General features: G+C 42.4%; 2 protein-coding genes across 2 annotated transcripts in view; both read right to left on the reverse strand.

The window, feature by feature from the left end:
* Positions 1–2,877: 2,877 nt before the first annotated feature.
* Positions 2,878–20,540, reverse strand: part of LOC137655705 (uncharacterized) — a 37,748-nt gene continuing 20,085 nt past the window's right edge. Inside the window, exon 3 of the mRNA XM_068389703.1 lies at positions 2,878–9,914. Within this exon, the coding sequence (XP_068245804.1) occupies positions 8,752–9,914 (1,163 nt within the window). The 3' untranslated portion in view covers positions 2,878–8,751. The remainder of the gene's footprint in view (positions 9,915–20,540) is intronic.
* LOC137655168 (zinc finger MYM-type protein 1-like) lies at positions 3,927–5,552 on the reverse strand. The gene is made up of 2 exons (XM_068389050.1): positions 5,505–5,552; positions 3,927–4,439 (listed from the first exon to the last, which is right to left on the reverse strand). The coding sequence occupies exons 1-2, from the start codon at positions 5,550–5,552 to the stop codon at positions 3,927–3,929; spliced, it is 561 nt and encodes a 186-aa protein (XP_068245151.1).

Here is a 20,540-nt window from a genome sequence, read left to right on the forward strand (position 1 = left end):
AGTTAGAGCTGTCACAACTTCCGTGGCCTTTAAACAAAATAGATCTCTGCAAAGTATATTCGACGCAACCTATTGGAATAGCAAATCAGTGTTCGCGTCTTTTATCTTAAGAATGTCCAGTCTCTTTACGAGAACTGCTACACTCTGGGACCATTCGTAGCAACGAGTGCAGTAGTGGTGGGGGCTCCACCACTACAATTCCCTAATTCCAGAACCTTTTTAATATTTCTCTTGAAATATTTTTGGGTTGTCCGGAAGGCTAAGAAGCCTTTCGCATCCTACTTGATTTGGCGGGTGGTCAAAATCATTTCTTGAGAAGCGCCTAGATTAGAGGTTTTGATGAGGACCTTTAGTATGGGTTGCAACCCTTCATACTTCAGCTCCTAGGAGTCGCTCAGCATCCTATGAGGATCGCGAGGCTCAGTAAGGAAGACGTACTTAAAAAGGCAGAGTAATTATTCAAGTCGCCTTCCTTACCAGGTACTTATTTATTTTATGCTTGTTATTTTGAATAACTGCTAAAATGAAATACGGAATACTTAGCTCATAATGTCAACATGTAATGCTGGTCTCTACCCACCCCCCTGGGTGTGAATCAGCTATATGATCATCGGGTAAGTTTAATATTGAAAAATGTTATTTTCCTTAGTAAAATAAATTTTTGAATATACTTACCCGATGATCATAAATTAAAGGACCCACCCTTCCTCCCCAATAGAGACCCGGTGGACAGAGGAGAAAATTGGTTCTTGTTGACATCGAGTACTTGAGTACCTACTTGACAGATGGCGCTGTTGATGTATACCCCCACCTGTATAGCGATCGCTGGCGTATTCCGCCCGTAGGTTTTTTCTGTCGGGCAGCAGAGCTGACAGCTATATGATCATCGGGTAAGTATATTCAAAAATTTATTTTACTAAGGAAAATAACATATTTGTTTTTTTGTCTTGAAGAATGGCTTTGAACATTGCAGTTATATATATGTAGGCCCATTTAAAATTATATACACTATATAAAGAATATATTTTTACTGTGAAGGACTTTTGACTTAGGGGAGTACGTACCTAAATGGGATTCAGCTATTTAAAAAAAAAAAAAAGAAATTATATTTTTATTTACCCAATTTTGTGTGTGAATTGCTACATTTTAATGTATCATACCTTATAAGTCATAGTATCATTAATAAAATAACTAAGATATTGTTTACTGTGCTTTTTGTTTATTTTTTGGTAATTGAACATATTTCTGTGATAAAAACTGCTAGAAAGATTTGGACTTTAATGTGTAAATAAAGAAAAATTCAGTTCTTGTTTTAACAAGCTACATATTCAATTTGATACCTTGACTGCTATTAAGCAATATTACCTTCATGCAGCGTCTTACTATGAGTTTTAAGCTGACACCTACTTACTTTGACGGCTGCTTTTCCGGTCCCATATAGCAGGGGAACCGCACTGTCTACAGGACCTTCACTGTCATTTTATCTTGTTCATTCAGAGTATTCAACATTTCATATCATGTATTGCTCATTTACTGTTGAATCATCACTGTCAAATGACTCATGGAATAAGATAGGCATTAACAATCACTATGTGTCATTGTGCAAAAACTTTATAGTGATTAATTCAAACATTGAAAACTAGTCTTAGATCTGTTATTGCTCTGTAAAGAAGTAAATAGAAGTTAGTTACATTTAGGTTTCTCAAACCTCCCTGGTATTCATAATGCTTCTTTCTTGAAGCTAGGCTTTAAGAAAAAATAGCAAAACACTAAGATTTTCTAGTTGAGAGAGAGAGACACCATATCTATATCAAGTTTTCCAACCTATTCCAAGTTTTCCAACATACTAACCTTATTCAGAAGAAATTGATATTTCCTGTTCTGGTGATTGGCTAGAATATTCAATTTACCTGGAATTAGCTGTGGTAGAAGATGTAATCTTAACTTATTTGAAATGTTTCAGAAGATAATGTTCATCCCACGTTTCAGAAGATCTAAACATAACAGTAAATTCTCAATATCTGGAACAATGTCTCCAATCTGGTGCCTCCCTGATTCTTTGTATAAACTGCAGCTATTGTGTCATCTATGAATAAAGTAATGCCTTGGGCATCACTAGTCTTTCATATAGACAAATAACTTTGAAAACTTAACATAATTTGAGGCATAGTAATTCATTTGTAGTGAAACCCTTGGGGATTCTAGTGTCCCAATAGATGAAGATGATCCAAAGTTGCTCCCTACCCTTTGCAGGAAGGAAGCATTGCAGAATATGAGAATCTGGAACCTTCACCACCTGAGAAATATTCTGTGACTTGCAATGATTTCTCCACCAACTTGCAAACTCCAATTAGTTCTGAAGAGGTTGGATGAAAAACTTTGGATCAGTCATTCTGTTTCAACAGCAAATGAGGTGGAATTGGAACTCCCTCACCTTTAGGTATCCCAATGGTACAAAATACTTCCAGGAGGCCATGGTTCTGAGAAGTCTCCTCCACATATAAGGTGATAAATGACTCCACTTTAAACTATGCAAAACTCCAGAAATACTCACTCTTTTCTCAGACAGAGAAGCTTGAACAGGAACTAAAACCATTACCATCCTTAAATACAGAATCTTCTGAATTGGACTTAAATGAGACTTCTTGAGATGGTTAGAGGATATGCCTTACTAATCTTGGTCTAGATGCTACTAAAAAAAGTTATAAAACACACAAAATTGTGGAGAGCTTATGTGGTTGACCGTTTACAGCATATGCCAAGATGAATCAGTTGCACTCATTTTGCTGTGCTAGCAGGCACTGATCACGCTCTCAGTAGATGGCAACCTAATGCAGACTATTCACCCAAAGAGGAGACGTATAAAGAAGGGAGATAGAAATTTATTTTCTTTATTTTTAAGGTTGAGAACCTTGTTTCAAAAATAGTAGCATAGTGACATGCAAGTATGATTCATCAGATTGATACCTAATTTAAGTTTATGTATACTGTACTGTACTTCTGGCTGTATTCAGCCTTTAACATTTACCTGACAATATTTTAAAAGTAGTAATATAGGTCATTTGCATGATCAACAGCAACTAGAGGAGAGCATTCACACTTCTACAAATGATTGTGCCTTAATCAAAGGTATAAAATATATTATCTAAAAATGGCTTGAAAATTCACTTATATAACAGTATCATTCTCCTAAAACTGGTTCACCTTAGAGATCTATCCAACCAATCATTATTAGTTATAATACCAATACAGGACTAGGCCATGACAGTAAACACACTAAAGCAACAGTATTCATCGTACACCTATTACAGTATAATAGGGGAATTTTCAAACCCTTGTGCAATAATGACTTATTGTCTTTTCTGTAAAGGCTGTCTTGTCTTTACTGTTATGTAACTGAATGTTTTTTTTGTATTTGGTGTTATATAACAATAGATACTATTGCTCTTGCCTTTTCTGTCATGGCTAAAGTACACAAAGGTGTTTTTTAATTACATAAGAAGACAGATGGCTTTTTAAAGTCTTCTTGTACAGTACTGTATCTGCAGGGCCGTTTCTAGTCCATTAAACGCCCCAGGCAAGCACTCGTTATGGCGCCCCCCTTCCCTCCAGGCAGGAAATAATAACATAAACAATTTCGAACACAACTAGCATCTCAAGTTCCACAACAAAATAACACGCTTTATTAATAAATCATCTTCACGTATATGTAAACACAACAAGGAAAAGTATAGACTCAAAAGTATACAAACTATTTTTGTAAATTTCAATAGAATAACATCATTATAAATTTTTATTGCAAATCCTACCTAAGATAAATTGAAAAGGGTAATCTTGCCAATCTAAAACCATAGAACTCAATGCATATATGTTGAGGGCTATGCTAAAACTATTATATACAAGTTTTCTTCACTGATTTTTCTCATTTAAAACCTGACTCTTCTTGACTTTCTTGCAGCAAAATCATCTATCGTGTCATCATACGAAATCTGTTTGGATATTTCTCTATTAATACTAATTATTGCCAGCTCATTTAGGCGCTCCTGTGACATAGTAGACCTTAAATATGTTTTAATGAGCTCAAGTTTAGAGAAGCTTCTCTCTGCAGATGCAACAGTCACAGGTGTAGTGACAGCAATTCTTAATGCCGCCCACATGTTTGGATAGATCTCTTTCAGGCCTTTCTCCTCCAGAAAAACAAGGAGGTCTAATGTTGTCATATTTTGTTTTGGCCATTGTTTTGGAAATGACTGCATCTCTACAATCAGTTCATCATAATTTAAATCAGAATGATCCCCAGATGTGAGTGTATTACACAAATCTTTTGCCTGCTTTTCTAGCTCACTAGATGTCAGGTCAGAGAAGTTTATTTCTTGTTTGCTGCACCTGACAGCTTGGACTGCCTCTTCATGATTAATTAAAGCTTGAATGCTTGACAGCTGCGTTGACAACTTAAGAAGACTTAAAAAAAAAGAAGTAAAGATTGGAGTAAACACGATGCTTAGAACTTAACTAAGGTGGCATCGCGGGCAGGCGGCTCTTAGTTTTAAAGCTCCTTCATACTGACGACATCTACCTATCCAGTGTTGCCAACTTTTCCAAAACATTAAACACCTTGCATCAAGTACTGTATTAACACTTCCTTTATTCATTTATTTTTGTGTTTACACTTGTATTTATTTATTTGAATTATTTATGTAAAAATAATACTTCTCTCATTTATTCATATATTAATTTTGGATGGCAATTTGGCGCCCCCAAGCAAATGGCGCCCCAGGCGACCGCCTGTGCCTAGAAACGGCCCTGTGTATCTGTTACACACCCATACATTGCCAAAGGCCAGCTGTATATACTAATAGAACAAACTACACTAAACTTCAATATTGTATGCTATCATTATAAATACAGCTAACCTTCTACAGCACTCGGCTTAAAAAGTGACCACTACCTCCGTTTTCTTTAAATCACAGATACATAGCAAGGTTATGAAGAAGTTGGGGGGGGGATATTGTTCCAAGTTTCCTGGATTTCAGCTTAAAGCAGGGGCAGTACAATGATGATTTTCCCATGTAGATCTTTTTTTACGATGTGCCACAGGTTTCCTATTGGTAATAAATCTGGACTACCAGGCCAATCTGTGATAAGGGGTATGTGACAGTCTGTGAACGATTGCTGTACACTTTTTGCAGTATGTGCAGGCGCACCGTCCTTTTCAAAAACTTTAGCTTCGGTTATGTCAAAAGTATTGAAAGATCATCATCTCCTACGCCTATTGATGCAAAGGGCCTCGGTTAGATTTCGCCAGTCATCTCTTTATCTTGAGCTTATAAATCAATACTTCTCCATTCATCATCTCCTACTTCACACTTCTTAGTCCTCAGCCATGTAGGCCCGGGTCTTCCAACTGTACTATTGCCTTGTGGAGCCCAGTTGAAAGTTTGGTGAACTAATCTCTCTCAGGGAGTGCGAAGAGCATGCCCAAACCATTTCCATCTGCCGCTCACCATGATCTCATCCACATGACACTCTAGTAATATCTCTGATAATTTCATTTCTAATCCTGTCCTGACATTCAATTCCCCATACTCTTCTCATGACTTTGTTCTCAAATCTACTAAATCTATTGGATATAGTTTCATTGTCATACCATGACTCATGTCCATACAGTAACACTGATCTCACTAAACTGATATATGGCCTGATTTTTATAATGTATGTAATTTCAGGAGATTTGATTTCCAAATTTTACTTCAGCTAGCCAGTTTGATTTGCTTTTTTCAATCTTTCATTAAACTATAATTCTGAAGATCCTGTAGATAATATAGTTCCTAAATATTTAAATGATTCTGCCTCTCTTTCCAATGATATTTCATCTTCCATTGCATATTCCGCTCTCATCATCTGTCTCTTCTATTTGTCTTGAGTGCTTGAGCCCAACCACATGAGATATTTCATGTATTCTTGTAAGCAAGCTTTGCAAGTCCTGTGGTGTTCTGCTAATAAGGACAGTGTCATCAGCATACTCTAGGTCAGCTAATTTCGTGTTACCATTCAAGTCCAATCATTTCCACCATCCCCAACTGTTCTATGCATTAAAAATTCCATGAGGAGGATAAACAACACAGGTGACAATACATTCCCTTTGAGTACTCCAGTTCACTGAAATTAATTTGATAGGACTCCACAAATATTAACTTCGCACTTGCTACGCTCATGAACAGACAATCGAATTTACATATTTAAGAGGAAAACCATAATAACGGAGGACTCTCCACAAAATTGGCCACTGCACACTATCATGGGCTTTTTCATAGTTCACAAATGCCATCAAAAGTGGACTTCTGCACCTTTTCTAAATCCTGCTTGTTCATCTCTCAGCTTTTCATCGATCTTTCTCTCTAGTCGCTTTAGAATGAGCATACTATATATTTTCATAACAACTGAAGTAAGTGTGATGCCTAAAGATAGTCACTATGAGTCTCAAAATATATTATGGTTTACAGGTTGGGTTTTCGGTAAGAATATTAGCTTGCTTAAACTTCTACCACTGAAATGGCCCCCTACCATTAATGAATCCTGGTGCTTTACAGTGCTGCGTGTGTACTTTAGGTCTAGAGAATTGCTAACTTGCCACCTCAATTACATGTCATTTTACTGTCATCATCATCATAGCTGCTACTCGATATTGAGTACAGCATTATTATTTCAAAAAACTTGATGAGTTCTCAAATGAAAAACTAGTCCAATTCTATATTCACACACACTTCCAGTGTGGGCACACATAGTCAGGAGGTAGTGAAAGTTGTGAGTTTCCATGTCTAGCTGATCTTGCTTTTTTCCTCATTCCTCTGTTTATGTTTTCCCTGGAGTACATGAATACCTTCTTTTATTTTTGCCCTCCGAGCAGTGCATTCATATGCATCTCTATCCCAAGTTTTATAATTGATGTCACATATTTTCATATTTGTTTCCAGACATTCCTTGAAATGCTTCCTCTGTGCACCAACTCTTGTTGTTCCCTCGCTTAACTTTGAGTAGACTATTTGTTTTGGAATGGATGTGCCCTTCATTCTGACCACATGACCAATCCATCTTAATTGACTTTGAGTGATAAGGGCTTAAATACTTAGGCAATTTGACTCTTCTAAAATGATGCTGTTTGTTCGATGATCTTGCCAAATGATTTTTAGTATTTTTTGCATGCACCATTGTACTGTAACGTCGATTCGTTACTCTTCAACACATCTAAGAATTCATCTTCATTCCAAACTAAATATTTCTTAGCAAATGCAATACATTATTTGTGGAGAGCCTTAAAAAGAAGGGTTTTTTAATGCTGCAGTAACTCATGAATCCAAGTTTACGCATGTCTTTAGCATAGTTATTGACAGTTTCTCAAAAATACTGGGGGTTTCCTTCATTTATTTAACAAATACTAATTCGAGGATTAGATTCTAATACATGATTTAAGATGTTAGCAGCCTTTTTTTGTTTCTCTACGCCTACTAGGGGTTCATCTGGACAAGTCCAGAGTTTTCCTTTCGACTTCTCGTAACCACCTACACACAGATTGTTCACTAGCACCAGTTAATTTTGAAATTTCTCTGGTCTGATGACCTGCCTGCTTTAAAGCAACTATCTGAGCAACAGTTTCTTGAGGAATTTGCAGAAAAAATCAAATTCACCCACACCAAAGACAAATTTGTGACTAAAATATAGGTGCTGTGTTTTCCATTTGCAGTGCGACTAGTACTGAGCTGCTATAGATATGATAAGTAAATTTCCACAAAAAATATAATAACACAAGACAGCATGAAAGTAGCAGCCACTCTTTCAGCCAAGTACTGTATAGTACACAGGAAAATTAAATTAAATTTACATAAAACAATATTCAAACATGATACAAACACTAAATTCGCTACACAAATAAGATGCATAAATCAACTTGATTTAAAAATAACATACTAAAAATCTTATATAATACTTTACAACAGAATCAATAAAAGCGCTGTATGTTTTTCGGGCACAAAACATACTGTTTACTGAACTGATATTTTTATGTACATTTGTTTGTAAGTCCAGCACAAAATGACAATGAATTTCAAGAAGCAGTATAATGTTGTTATGCTACTGTACTTTTACTGACAGCCAAAAGTTAACAAGTTATTATTCTAATATAAAAACTATAAATTTCATACAATTCAATATACTTTATAACAAAATATTTATTTATGTCTTATATAAATATTAAATACATATTTTAAAAGCAACAACATGCATTCAAATAACATGAATTATGACCTCTTACTTGTCACATAATTGAAACTTTTCCTCCCATCAGTTTCCCTAAGAAATGTCTAACTAATCATCACCTAATTATATTAAAAATGTCCATGCATTAAAACTGTGTATCAGTCAGATTTCTAACATATATTAAATAATCCTTTGTTTATCTAGTAAAATGTCTCAAAATAATAATAAAATGAATAATTCTGGACTCAATGAGCTGTGTAATCTTTTTAATTCTTTTTGAGGATTTTTCTTTTTTCCCACATGGGTTTAACAGCTGTGAATTCAGAACAATTACTAGCTGCCTAATTATCCCCTAATTATATTAAAAATGTCCACACACAGCAATTGTGTATCAGTCAGATTTTAACACATATCAAACAATCAGTAGTCCACATAGTAAGATATCTTAAAATAATAGAGAAACTAACAATAATGAACTCAATGAGCTGTAAAATTATCTTAAATAATTTTGAAGCTTTTTCTTTTTCCCCACATGGGTTTAACAGCAGTGAATTCAGAACAATTACTATCTGCCCATTCAACAAATCTGTCACTGTAAAATCCACATATCTTAAGGAGAGCAATACAATCTGCCTCTGATCTATGGGCATCATACTGACTTCCAAATAACCGTTTGTAAATATTAACTTGACTGTAAGGTCGTGTTCCATCCCACTTTCGCTTCTTAACTCCATATGTTAAGCTACGACGAACACTATTACTACCATTCACCTTAGTTACACATGTATTAGCCTCTGGCGTAACAGGAGGTTTTGGCATAATCTTTGATTTCAAAGGTGTTTTAGGGGTATTAACTACAATGCACTGGTCTTTCAAAGGGGTTACTGGTAATTCTGCTATAACTTCCAATGGACCTTCACCCATTGGTGAGGGTGGGGTGATTGCTCTTTTGGAATCTTCTCCATTTTCTTTGCAACAAAACCTTTTTCTTTCAGGTTCAAAATCAAAGTCTTCATCATCATCCATGTCAGCAAATGAAAAGGATGCAGCTAGTGATGTTATCTCTAATATCTCTTTAACTTCCTCCTCTGATTTCAAATCTGCATCAATGGCTCTAAATGCTAACAAGGAATCAACACAAAAAAGATGACGGAAGCTTTTCAAGTCCCGTATATTATCAAGAACATTATTCATTTCTGCCATTAATAAAGGATAATCAAAACGATTCCCATTATGAGCAACCAGTGCTAATGGTTTGGGAAGATCTAAAAATAGGTTCAGTGCTTCTGCACTAGCAGGACTAAACCCTGGTAAGCGATGAAGTAGCTCATTACTAAGTCCAGTTAAGTCTTCAATAGCAGGGATTATTAACTTTCTTGGATAATACAACCGAGAATATTTGTGGATAACACGGGGAAGGTCAGGTACTGGCGATACACTTTCACTGTTCTTTGTCGATGATGAAGATGGAGTGTTGTTAACCATAATACCCTTGGCTACCTTCATACCAAGGAGGTCTTGCCGAGAGACTGCAACCATAGAAAGTTCCAGTATTCTGCAATCCATTCCACCAACACCTGTAGTTTCCAAGTCGAAAAATACAAACGTTTGTATCTCCCTGAGCTCCTGCTTGGCTGCTGTTGTGCTAATATCGTTATTTTCTGAGAAAAAAGAATCAGCAGTAGGGAGTTTTACTATGCTTTTATCCCATATGATGCATCGTGCAATAGTACTTATGCCTGACAAGGTTGATTCAGACAGCTTAAAATAACTGTCATAACAGATTAGCATTACCAAAAAACCTACTTTCTAAACTATAGTGAATCATTCCAACACTTACCAGGGATTCATATGCTCTTCATATTTCAATGAAAATTTTCTACTAAAATATATGCACATAAAAAGGAATTAAATTTTAACAAAAATGAAAATCTATACGCACCGGTAATTTGTTCTCAAAGCTTGACTTATATCAACGTCGGCCAAAAAAAAAATAATCCCATTGCCTCTGACACACCAGAATGACATCTGGGGACTAATGACAACACCTGCATCTGCTGTATTCAGTTTCGAAAGAACTACTATTCAAAATTTAAGATTCTCACTTTAAAGCAAAGCGATAAAAACAAAAATTGTCAGAACAATGATGAAATTTTAGAATTACCTCATGCCAAAGGGGGGAAAAATGATTACACGTGGAACTGGAAAATACTGCTTTAAAGTCAGTAAACGACGTGACAAATTTTGAAGGTGTTATTTGTTATTTTTTCCAACTATACAAACCTGAGTTCTTTACTTAGAGTAGATGGAGTACAGCGATGGCTAAAATGTAGCAGTTAAAACTTTTAACAAGGTTTAAACAACTGGCAGGTAGTTACCCTGCTGGCAGTGGAGAGGCAGTAGCTCACTGTAACCTCAATTTGATTGTAGCCGGGACTATGTTGGGGGTTGGTGACGGCGGGCAAGTCTGAATAAAGTACTCAGGTTTGTATGGTAAGGAAAAATACAAATTACTTTCAAAATTAGTCATTTGTTCCTACACAAATACAAACCATCATTATTTACTTATAGGAGACTCATCCTTAAGTGGGAGGAAGTCCCTGTTCCAACTGGCTGGAAACTTTACCCATGACATAAGACTAGCATTTGTGATGCTACAAGAGTCAGGGTTCCTTACACCAAGGGAACTGCAAGAAAGGGTGCAGAAATCATAGCTCGTACCTTGTAGAGTTCTTTTTGAGCTGAAAATCCCTGTCATAGTCTGGCAAAGAGAATGAAGCATTTTCTGAATTGCGTTGTATGCCTGGTACGTCTCACTCCATCTTCTAAAGAGTGCGAGGAAAAAAATCCTTCGTATTTTAGTACAGAATAGCCACACTCTACATTGAGATCAATTCCAGCTGGCATAGTTTCAAAGTTGTACCCCAAAATAGGGGAAAATCGAAAGGAAAAGAAAGGGCCAGTCAGACTATCCTTTCATCTCAGACTTACACACCACTCTTACATTGATCTGATACAACTACAACAGGTCCTGATGAAGAAACCTTGGAGTCACAACTCACAGGAATAGGACAGTTAATGTCACTTGACATTACTCTGCCTGTAAAACCTGCCACAGAGATATTCTAGAAGGGTGACCAGCACCTACTCAGCTAAACTTGAGGCATCTTGTCTGGACTTCCTTCTAAGGAAGGAATCTAAGATTTAGATTATAAGTAATAAATTAGTCCAATGATTCCCTCTTGCCACTTCACATTTAGGCTGCAGAGATCCAGGATCTACTTGTTGGTAGAACCTTATTTCTGATCCTCGATATTTGGTGAGCAGGAGAATGAGATTCATCTTTATATTCCAAAGTTGGGCAATTAAGCGGATAAGCTGTCAGTAGGACTCTCTAGGTACTACCAGCACCACAGGAGGCTGCTGTGAGGTTGAGGCTCTAGCCATTAGAGAATCCGAGAAAGTTTTCGTGGTGTTTTAAAGAGAACGGATGGTCTCTCCTCTCAACGAAAAAGCTACAACCTCTGTATCACTAGCGTAAAAGCACTATTGCTGGTGACACACTAAGCGTTGAAGTCGTGGCTACCACGGTCAGTAATAGAGTCCCCTTGCTGGAAGTGGGCAGGAACTCATCACATGTGGTCATGTTGATTCCCTATGTTCTGCAGCATGTTCATAAAAAGAGACCTGGCTTTTAAGTCATGTGAGCGCTCTGAAGAGCTCTCTATCCTATAGGGAAGAGAAGCCAAAGATAGTAACCCCTAAAGATTAAGTTTCACAAGACTTGTTGCTTTCTGAACAACAGTGGGATGTGGGCGACGCAAGCAGTTGGAAAGCATTCTTATCTGTGGCAATAACCCCAAGGATTATATCTAACGAAACTTGTTGTGCCCTGAGGGTACGATGGTGGCATGCATGTAGCAACAGCAAACAGTCGGAAGTCATACCATTTGCGGCAATAACCCAAACATCTTTTTTGAGCGAGTGTACATGCGCCACCGAAGTAAGTCATACTTATGAGGCTGTTATCAACCACCTGTAATTGTAGATCTCATCAGAGAGAGAAGCTTACCCGCGTACCTCATTTTAGTAGCAGGTGGGCCAATGGAAGAGGCATTGGTAGCCAGGTATTTCTGATACCAAGAGGACTTCTGAGAAGGAAGCATGTGGGCAGCACAAGGAAGAATTTACTGAACCTAGGGTCAGTAAGGCCTACACTCCCCTTGAAGGAACTCTACACCTCAAGTAGGATGGTTTGTGTGTCCGGAAGTGGGAAAGTTGGAGGAAGGTTGGCCGGTCCTGCAACCTCCTGCTTCACTGCCTGGACTAGGTCCAGGAATCATACTGTATCCTTTGAGAACGAAACTGTTCTCGAAAGGGCACCCCCAAGAGTGCTTCCTTCACTTGGGTGGGGTGTCAAGGACAGGTAGAGCATGAGAAGATGTCGTCTTAAGCCCTACCCTATGGAAATGAGTGCCGTCAGAGTAACTACATGGCTGAATAGACGATGAAGGCACAGCACCCTTATTCTGTAAGGGAACCTACTGTTCACCCCGATAGGAGCACCGATGGTGAAGTGACCGCTACCAAGGCAAAAGTTGATAGGACATGCTGGCACGTGCAACCTTATATGCGCACACAGGTAAGGTGTTGTCTACCTGAAATTGCTTAGTCATTTGCATGTAGCAGGATGACTGTGCATAGTCAACCCATCTAACACTCGCGAGTTAAGGTGATGAGACTTGCAATGCTGAGCAGCATGTGTTGCAAAGGTAGCGTGTGCACCCCCAACAGACAAAAGAACTCGCACACCCAACTCGCTAAGTGGTTGGGTGTGTAACGGCATGCAAGATTCGTCCATTAAACTAAAGTTAGCGCACTTGCCTACTAGCGCGTCATGGAGAGAAACTCTCCTGCTCGCCCTATCCTCTCGCGGGGAAAGGCAAGAAGCATTTACGGGCAGTTGGTGAATGCTTGCGCACAAGCAGAGAAGCAGGTTCTACCTTGTAAAGAGGTAGAGGTCAAAGATGCAAGTTCCTGAGAACCTGGCCTTGCATAGCAATGAGTGCTATGTTACCAAGGCAAGGAGGAAGGATTACAATCAATCGCCCAACTCCATCGTTGTTCAGTTCCAAAAAGCTGCACTCAGATGACCTAGAGTGGGGCATAGACGATTCCAATACCCTTCGGGCGAAGGCCCCCTTTCCTGCAGATGGGAAGGGTGATCAATACCTATTGCCGCTGCCAGCAGCTCTCCTCGCAAGCAAGAAGATTGGCGAGCATTGGCTGGTGGACGGTCACTCCCTCTTGGAAGGGGAAGTTGCCTAACACTTGCATGTGGACCTCCGGACAGCTCAATCTGCTTCCCCCTAGCTGAGCGAACCCAGATAGAAGATACATATCCTGAACTGTCCGTGGGATGTAGATGAAACTAGTCCCAGGGTTCACCCAGGAGGGATCCCACGACAAGTAACTCCGAGGAGTACTTTCACCTTCTAACACCCGTCTGCCGAAGCAGAACGATTGTGGGGGCGCAAATGTTGAGGTTGAAACGGCCGGTCACATATGAGACTCTTTTGGTCCATAACTTACGGAGACTCAAGGGGGCAGATGGAAATCAATCCCTGGGGAGGCTGTATGCTCACACTGCATGCCCAACCGCAAGCTTGCATCAGTAGAAAGCAACTCCCTATCGACGGCGGGCGCTGCAAGAGTGACCTCTACATGCAGGCCAGAGACCGTGAGGATCAGTCTCCACAGCCGACATGAAAGTGCCACAATGGTGCCCTTCAATACCAGGAAAAACCCTTATGATTGTAATTCCAATGGGCAGAAAAACCTGAAAAATAAAATGAAAGGAAAGATTTTAGCTTTTAGGCCAATTCTTTAATTGTACTGGTACTGTGGTTTATAACAGGAGAATAAGAACGTCTGTACTTTATAAAGCCGAAAAAGTGACAGTTTGTTCCCAGGGCAGGTGTGAACAGGATGGCTGGTGTAATCTCCCTCCCCTTATGCTAACTAGCGGAGGTTAATTACACCCCGTAAATAGCTTAACAACTAGTTTCAGCTATCGCCGAAATATATCCCCACTGTAAAGAGCGTAATGGTTTGAATATAGTGTCAGAAAAGACTGTAGTTGAAAATTATCACTATACATTAAGAAAGAAATGTCTGGTAACTAACCAGCTAGGATACCAAGCTTAACATAAGTCTACAGGCTCTACATTTACATTAGAAAAAGACATTCCTAACTTATCGTGGAGAAGTTGGTATCATTATGAATCATTCCAAATTAATGTTCAAGATAACATCAGTTTATTTAAAAAAAATATTTAGCACACACTTGTACATCTAGTAAGAGAAAAATCTGTACGACATGCCATAGGGGTTATTACTTTCGGTGCAGCTGAAATGACGGGCCATTCAAATTTTAACGAGGGTTTACTACCCCACCGCTAGTTAGCAAGGGGTAGGGGGGTAGCGTGCTAACCCCCCCCCCACCCTCACACACACCTGTGCTTGAGCTCACTTTGTTTGGAGGTAGGGCTGGCGGGCAAGTTTGATTAAATACCTAAGGTTTGTATAGTTAGGAAAAATACAATTTACCTACGAATTTGTCATTTGTTCCGTAACTGACATACAAACCACGCTATTTAATAGGGGTGACTCACCCATTAGGAAGGGTGGAAAGTCCCTGCTAGTACTGGCTTTTGGCTTTGCCCGGGGACTCAATATTTGAGTGTATTCGCACTCAGCAATAAGGAGTCCCTGCACCTTGCTAGAATCTTGCTACGCAAGGACTACGGCCTACGCAAGCTGTGTGTGAAGGTAAAATAAAGTGTGACTCGTCTTAGGAAGTTGCCCTGTAGTCCCTTAGAAGGAAACTTTAGGCTAGGACTCTCCCAATACCACCTCGTCAGGGTATGGGGACGTGACAGTATTTTCTTAATACTCGGAACACAAGGAAACATGGTTTACCTGCAGTGGTTTGAGGTCAGCTGTGCAGAGAACCCAGGATGCTGCTTTCCCCAAGAGAGGGGAGGATGAAGAAAAGAGTAAGGGCCAGACAAATCTTTTCATTCATGCAGACTAAGACCGGGTAACAATGCCCTCAACCTTCTGCTACTTGTCCACTAAGGAGCCTGAGGTTTTAAACCAGCTGTTGTGCAGCCACACAGGGCCGATAGAAAAAGTATCGAGCCTCTTGTGGGTTACGTCGTGCAGGTAGTGGGCTGTGAAGGTCGTCTGACGTTTCCACACCCCAGCTTGAAGGACCTGCATCACTGAGAAATTTCTTTTGAAGGCCAGGGACGTAGCTACGCCCCTGACATCATGTTTTCTAGGGCGACGTGACGGAGGAGGGTCTGGATTCCGGGACAGATGGATCACCCTACGAATCCATGCCGAGATGGTGTTCTTGGTGACCCTTTTCTTAATCCTCCCAGTGATAACAATGCTTGCACCTGGGGACGGACTGCAGCCGTTCTTCTGAGATATAGCCTCAGACTCCTTACTGGGCGCAGTAGGAAAAGGTCTGGGACATCTGTTACAGAACGGAGACTCGAATCCGGAAGGCGTCGAACCGAGCGTCTGGCACCCCCTGATTTTGAGTCTTAGCATCGAACTCAGGGATGAATTTGAACGTTACCGCCCCCCCTTACCCTTGCATGGATGATGCCATATGAGAGACCATGAAGTTCATTGAATCGCTTGGCCGAAGCCAAAGCTAGTAAGAACACCGTCTTCCAAGTTAGGTGGAGAACTGAAGCCTGGCGTACTGGTTCATAGTGAGGTCTCTTAAGAGACCTGAGAACTCGAACCATGTTCATTGGAGGAGGTCTCGCATCTGACTGATGGCAGGTAAGTTCATAACCTCGTATGAGTACGGAAAGTTCCAGCGAGGAAGAAAAGATAATTTCTTTGAGCCTGAAGGCTGAGCGATAGCCTTTCACCCCCGGGACTGAAAGGTGCATTTTCTTCCTACAAATACACGAGGAACTCCGCTATTGCCGGAATAGTGGCAACGAGTGGAGAGATACCCCTTCCACGACACCAACCACAGAAGACTTTCCACTTTGCCTGGTAAACAGATGCGGATGATTTTTGCAGATATCCAGACATCCTACTCGCAACTTGTTGCGAAAAAATCCTCTCTCAGCGAGGAGATGCTGGATAGTCACCAGGCGTGAAGTCGTAGCGAAGCTACGGCTTTGTGGAAGATGCTGGCATGTGGTTGTCTGAGTAGATCGTGTCGTGGAAGGAATTCTCTCGGAAGTTCCGTTAGGAATTGCAGAAGGTCCGGAAACCATTCCGCGTGATGCCATAGTGGAGCTATGAGGGTCATTGAAAAATTGACCGATATTCTGGTCTTGTTGAGCGCCCTTCTCATCAGACAGAACGGGGGAAAGGCGTACACGTTGATGTTGTCCCCCCGTTGTTGGGAGGCATCTTGCCAGAGTGCCTTGGGATCCGGGAATGGGGGAAAGTACAGTGGAATCTTGAAGATCAGCGCTGTCGCGAACAGATCCACAGTCGGGGAACCCCATAAAGTCAGGACTTTGTTGGCTACTAGATGACACAAAGACCACTTGATACTCACTATCTGAGACGCTCTGCTCAGATTGTCGGCGAGCACATTCCTCTTGTCTGGAATGAAACGCGCCGATAGTAGAATCGAGCGGACTTCGGTCCATCTCAGTATCTCTACTGCAAGATGGGATAGCTGCTTCGAAAAGGTACCTCCTTGCTTGTTGATGTAAGCCACTACTGTTGTGTTGTCGCTTATTACCACCACAGAGTGACCTGCCAGGTATTGTTGGAACTGCTGAAGGGCCAACAAACCGGCCTTCATCTCTAGACGATTTATATGGAGGCACTTTTCTGATTCTGACCACAGGCCTGAGGTCCTGTGGTACAGAACGTGGGACCCCCCCTTTCTTTGAGGCGTCCGAAAACAGCATTAAATCCGGGGGAAGGACGAGAAGATCCACTCCTTTTCGTAGGTTTTCGTCTGTCACCCACCACTGGCGGTCCGTCCGTTCCGCAGGATCCATAGGGATCATGACGTCCGGGGAATCGCAACCTTGATTCCACCGGGACTTGAGCCGCCACAGGAGAGATCTCATCCTGAGGCGATCGTTGGGAACTAGACGAGCCAAGGATGAAAGGTGACCAAGGAGACGTAACCACAATTGGGTTGGAAGCTCTTTGCGACTAAGGAAAGGGCTTGCGACCCCTCTCAGCCTTGCTATCCTGTCGTCTGATGGGAAAGCTTTGTGGAGATTGGTGTCTATAATCATGCCTAGGTAAACCAATCTTTGAGTGGGAAGCAGAGAGGACTTCTCGAGATTTACCATGATCCCCAGATCCTGGCAAAGTCCTAGAAGTTTATCTCAAGGTCGAAGAAGGGATGACTCCTAGTCTGCTAGGATTAGCCATTCATCCAGTTAACGGAGGAGACGGATGCCGATCCTGTGTGCCCACGATGATATTAGGGTGAACACTTCTGGTGAAACCCTGTGGTGCTGTGGAGAGACCGAAACACAGCACCTTGAACTGGTACCCCTTGTGGTCTAGGCTGAATCCTAAGTACTTCCTTGAAGACGGATGGACTGGGATCTGGTAGTACATGTCCTTCAGATCCAGTATACACATGAAGTCTTGCGGCTTCAATGCAAAACTGACCGTGTTTGCGGTCTCCATGCTGAACGGAGTTTGCTTTAACCTGGACCTCTGCCCTAAAGGTCCGCCCCCTTGCTGATACCATGGCAAGGGAGCTAACTGACACTGGATTCGCCCTCAGGGGGGGCAGAGATGTTGTGAACGGGATGCGATATCCCTGACTGATTACGGAAATCGTCCAGGAATCGACGCCGAGTTGTTGCCACCTGTCTGCGCAACCTTGTAGGCATCCCCCCACTGGCAGACATGCAGGGGGACTACCAATCCTAGCGTTCTTCCCTCCCCTGGAGGACTTCTTGCCTTTCTTGTCCTTGACCGGAAAGGGCTTAGACACCACTGTCTTCACTGCCGTTGTCTTGGTGGGACGTGGCTGCTGGGGTGCTGGAGGTTTATAGGGCTTGAATGTCAAAGCCCTATGTAGGAGGGAGTCTTGGTGACTTCCTCCACCTCTCAGCAGCCTGTTCCACGTCCTTAGGCTCAAACAGGTTCGTTCCCATAACGGAAGAATGTCTGAGCCTGTAGATTTCGGTGCTAGGGGCCTCCCGGTTTTGTCTTGGAGTCCTTTGACTCCCTCCTCGGAGGGATGCAGGACTCCAACAATGACGGAGGCAGGTTCTTCTCCACTCTTATTCGAGAAGACTTTACCGCGTGAGGTGGGGTTTCCCTCAGTGGTGTGATGGGGGAACGTCTCACCTCACGTGACTCTCCTGAGGACGGGAAATCTTCGTCCGAATGGAAGGGAGAAAAGTCTGAGGGGGGAGGGAGCCTGCCTGAAAGACTTACAAGGAGACAGCTTCGTCCTCGGAGAAGTTACAGCGTCCGAAACTCCTCTTTTCCTCTTCAGGGGAGTAGATGCAGCCAAGGATTTGTGGCCCAATTCAGAGAGAACAGGCTTGAAAGCCTGTGCTACCACTCTGATTAGAGCCCCAAACCAGGGCTTCCGGCTTCACTGTCAGACACTCCCTCTGGAGGGGGAGTCGCCTGTAAGAAGGAAGAAGATAAGGAAGAAATGTCCCTGGACCTTTCTGGAACCTTCCCCCTTACCGGCAAGCGCACTGTTCCGCGCTTGGGGGGGGGGGGGGGGGGGGGAATGTGGTCATGGCGTCCTTACTGCGCGTTGTCCTGCAGCCTCGCTCGTGGGAGGGTATTGGCGATTGCGCTGGGGAATACCCGGGGCTCGCGCGTGGGAGACTGCTGGAGCGAGCGAGATTTCATAGAGTGCGCAGGAATCAGACTGACGTGCAGGATCAGAGTGAAGAGCCCGTGCGGGCGAAAATAAAAGATCGTCGGCGTGTACTCGCGTACCAGAATGTTGGCACGCGCGTACGAGTTTGTTGGCGCGCGCTCGCACGCAAAGACTATTGGCGCGCGCACGAGACCATCGGTACCCGCGCGCGGAAATGATCGTTGGCACTTGCGCACGTAAGATCGTCGGCGCTTGCGAGCATAAGAAGATCGTCGGTGCTTGCGCGCTTAAGAAGATCAGCGAGCGCACGCGGGAAACCATTGGTACCCGCGCGCGGACGATCGTTGGCGCTTACGCGCGTAAAAAGATTGTTGGCGCTTGTACGCGTAAGAAGATCGTCAGCGCTTGCACGCGTAAGAAGATCGTCAGCGCTTGCGCTCGTAAGAAGATCGTCGGCGCTCGCGCGCGTATGAAGATCGGCGAGTGCGCGCTTCATGCGCTATCAGGTTGAAAGGTCAGCTGGCAGGACGATCAGGAACTGGGATATGTCCTTAAAAAAGGGCGGGCATCCCCCGATGAGGACCGTAGGCAGGTCTGCTTTAGGAGTCCAAGACCGAAGTCCTTCGTTGCAGCGCAAGGTTGCGCTGGTAGATCGGTAGGTCAGCTGGCAGGACGATCAGGAACTGGGATGTGCCCTTTGGAAGGACCAGCATCCACCGATGGGACCGTAAAAGGTCCGTGTTAGAGTCCAGGACCGAAGTCCAAAGGACCACGTTGCAGCACAAGGTAGAGGTCACTGGAAGTTCTGCTTGATCCTCCGAGGCGGAGTCTCTATGAGAGACCTCTCCCGTGAACGAGAGAGGTGCCCTTCGTAGAAGAGACTTGAAGACACTCGTGGTGACGCCCCTTAGGGCCGTTGGATCAGCAAGCTGACCTTATCAGTAGCGATCCCCCGAAGAGGAGTCTCTATGAGTGGTCTCTCTCGCGAACGAGAGAAGTGACACTTCATAGAAAAAACCTCAAGACACTCGTGGTGACGCCCCTTAGGGCTGGTGGATCAGCAAGCTGACCTTAGCAGTAGCGATTCTCCGAAGAGAAGTCTCTATGAGTGGCCTCTCTCACGTACGAGAGAGGTGAACACTTCGTAGAAGAGACTTGCCAAGACTGAGCTCCACCCCTGAAGGAAGAGAAACTCAGCAAGGGGGGAGAAAAGTCTGGCCGCAGGGCAGCAACAGTAGTCGAAGGCGATGAATTTATTAGGGTATGGGGAGTTCTCCCTCTGAAGGGAGAAAACCTCACACCTGAGGAGGAAACCTCCCTCGGAAGGGAAGTTGTCCAACCCCTGGAGGCGAACCTCCATTAGCGTTCTAAGATGATCTGAAGTGCTGGCATGTCACGGGAGAACTTCTAAGAGAAG

The sequence above is a fragment of the Palaemon carinicauda genome, chromosome 16 (assembly GCF_036898095.1).
Source record: "Palaemon carinicauda isolate YSFRI2023 chromosome 16, ASM3689809v2, whole genome shotgun sequence".
Taxonomy (NCBI): domain Eukaryota; kingdom Metazoa; phylum Arthropoda; class Malacostraca; order Decapoda; family Palaemonidae; genus Palaemon; species Palaemon carinicauda.

Coding starts and splice junctions, on each gene's coding strand:
- LOC137655168 (XM_068389050.1), bottom strand. CDS start 5,552: ATGAAATTATCAGAGATATTACTAGAGTGTCATGTGGATGAGATCATG. Junction 4,440..5,504: donor GTCATGTGGATGAGATCATG/GTGAGCGGCAGA, acceptor TTGTCAACGCAG/CTGTCAAGCATTCAAGCTTT.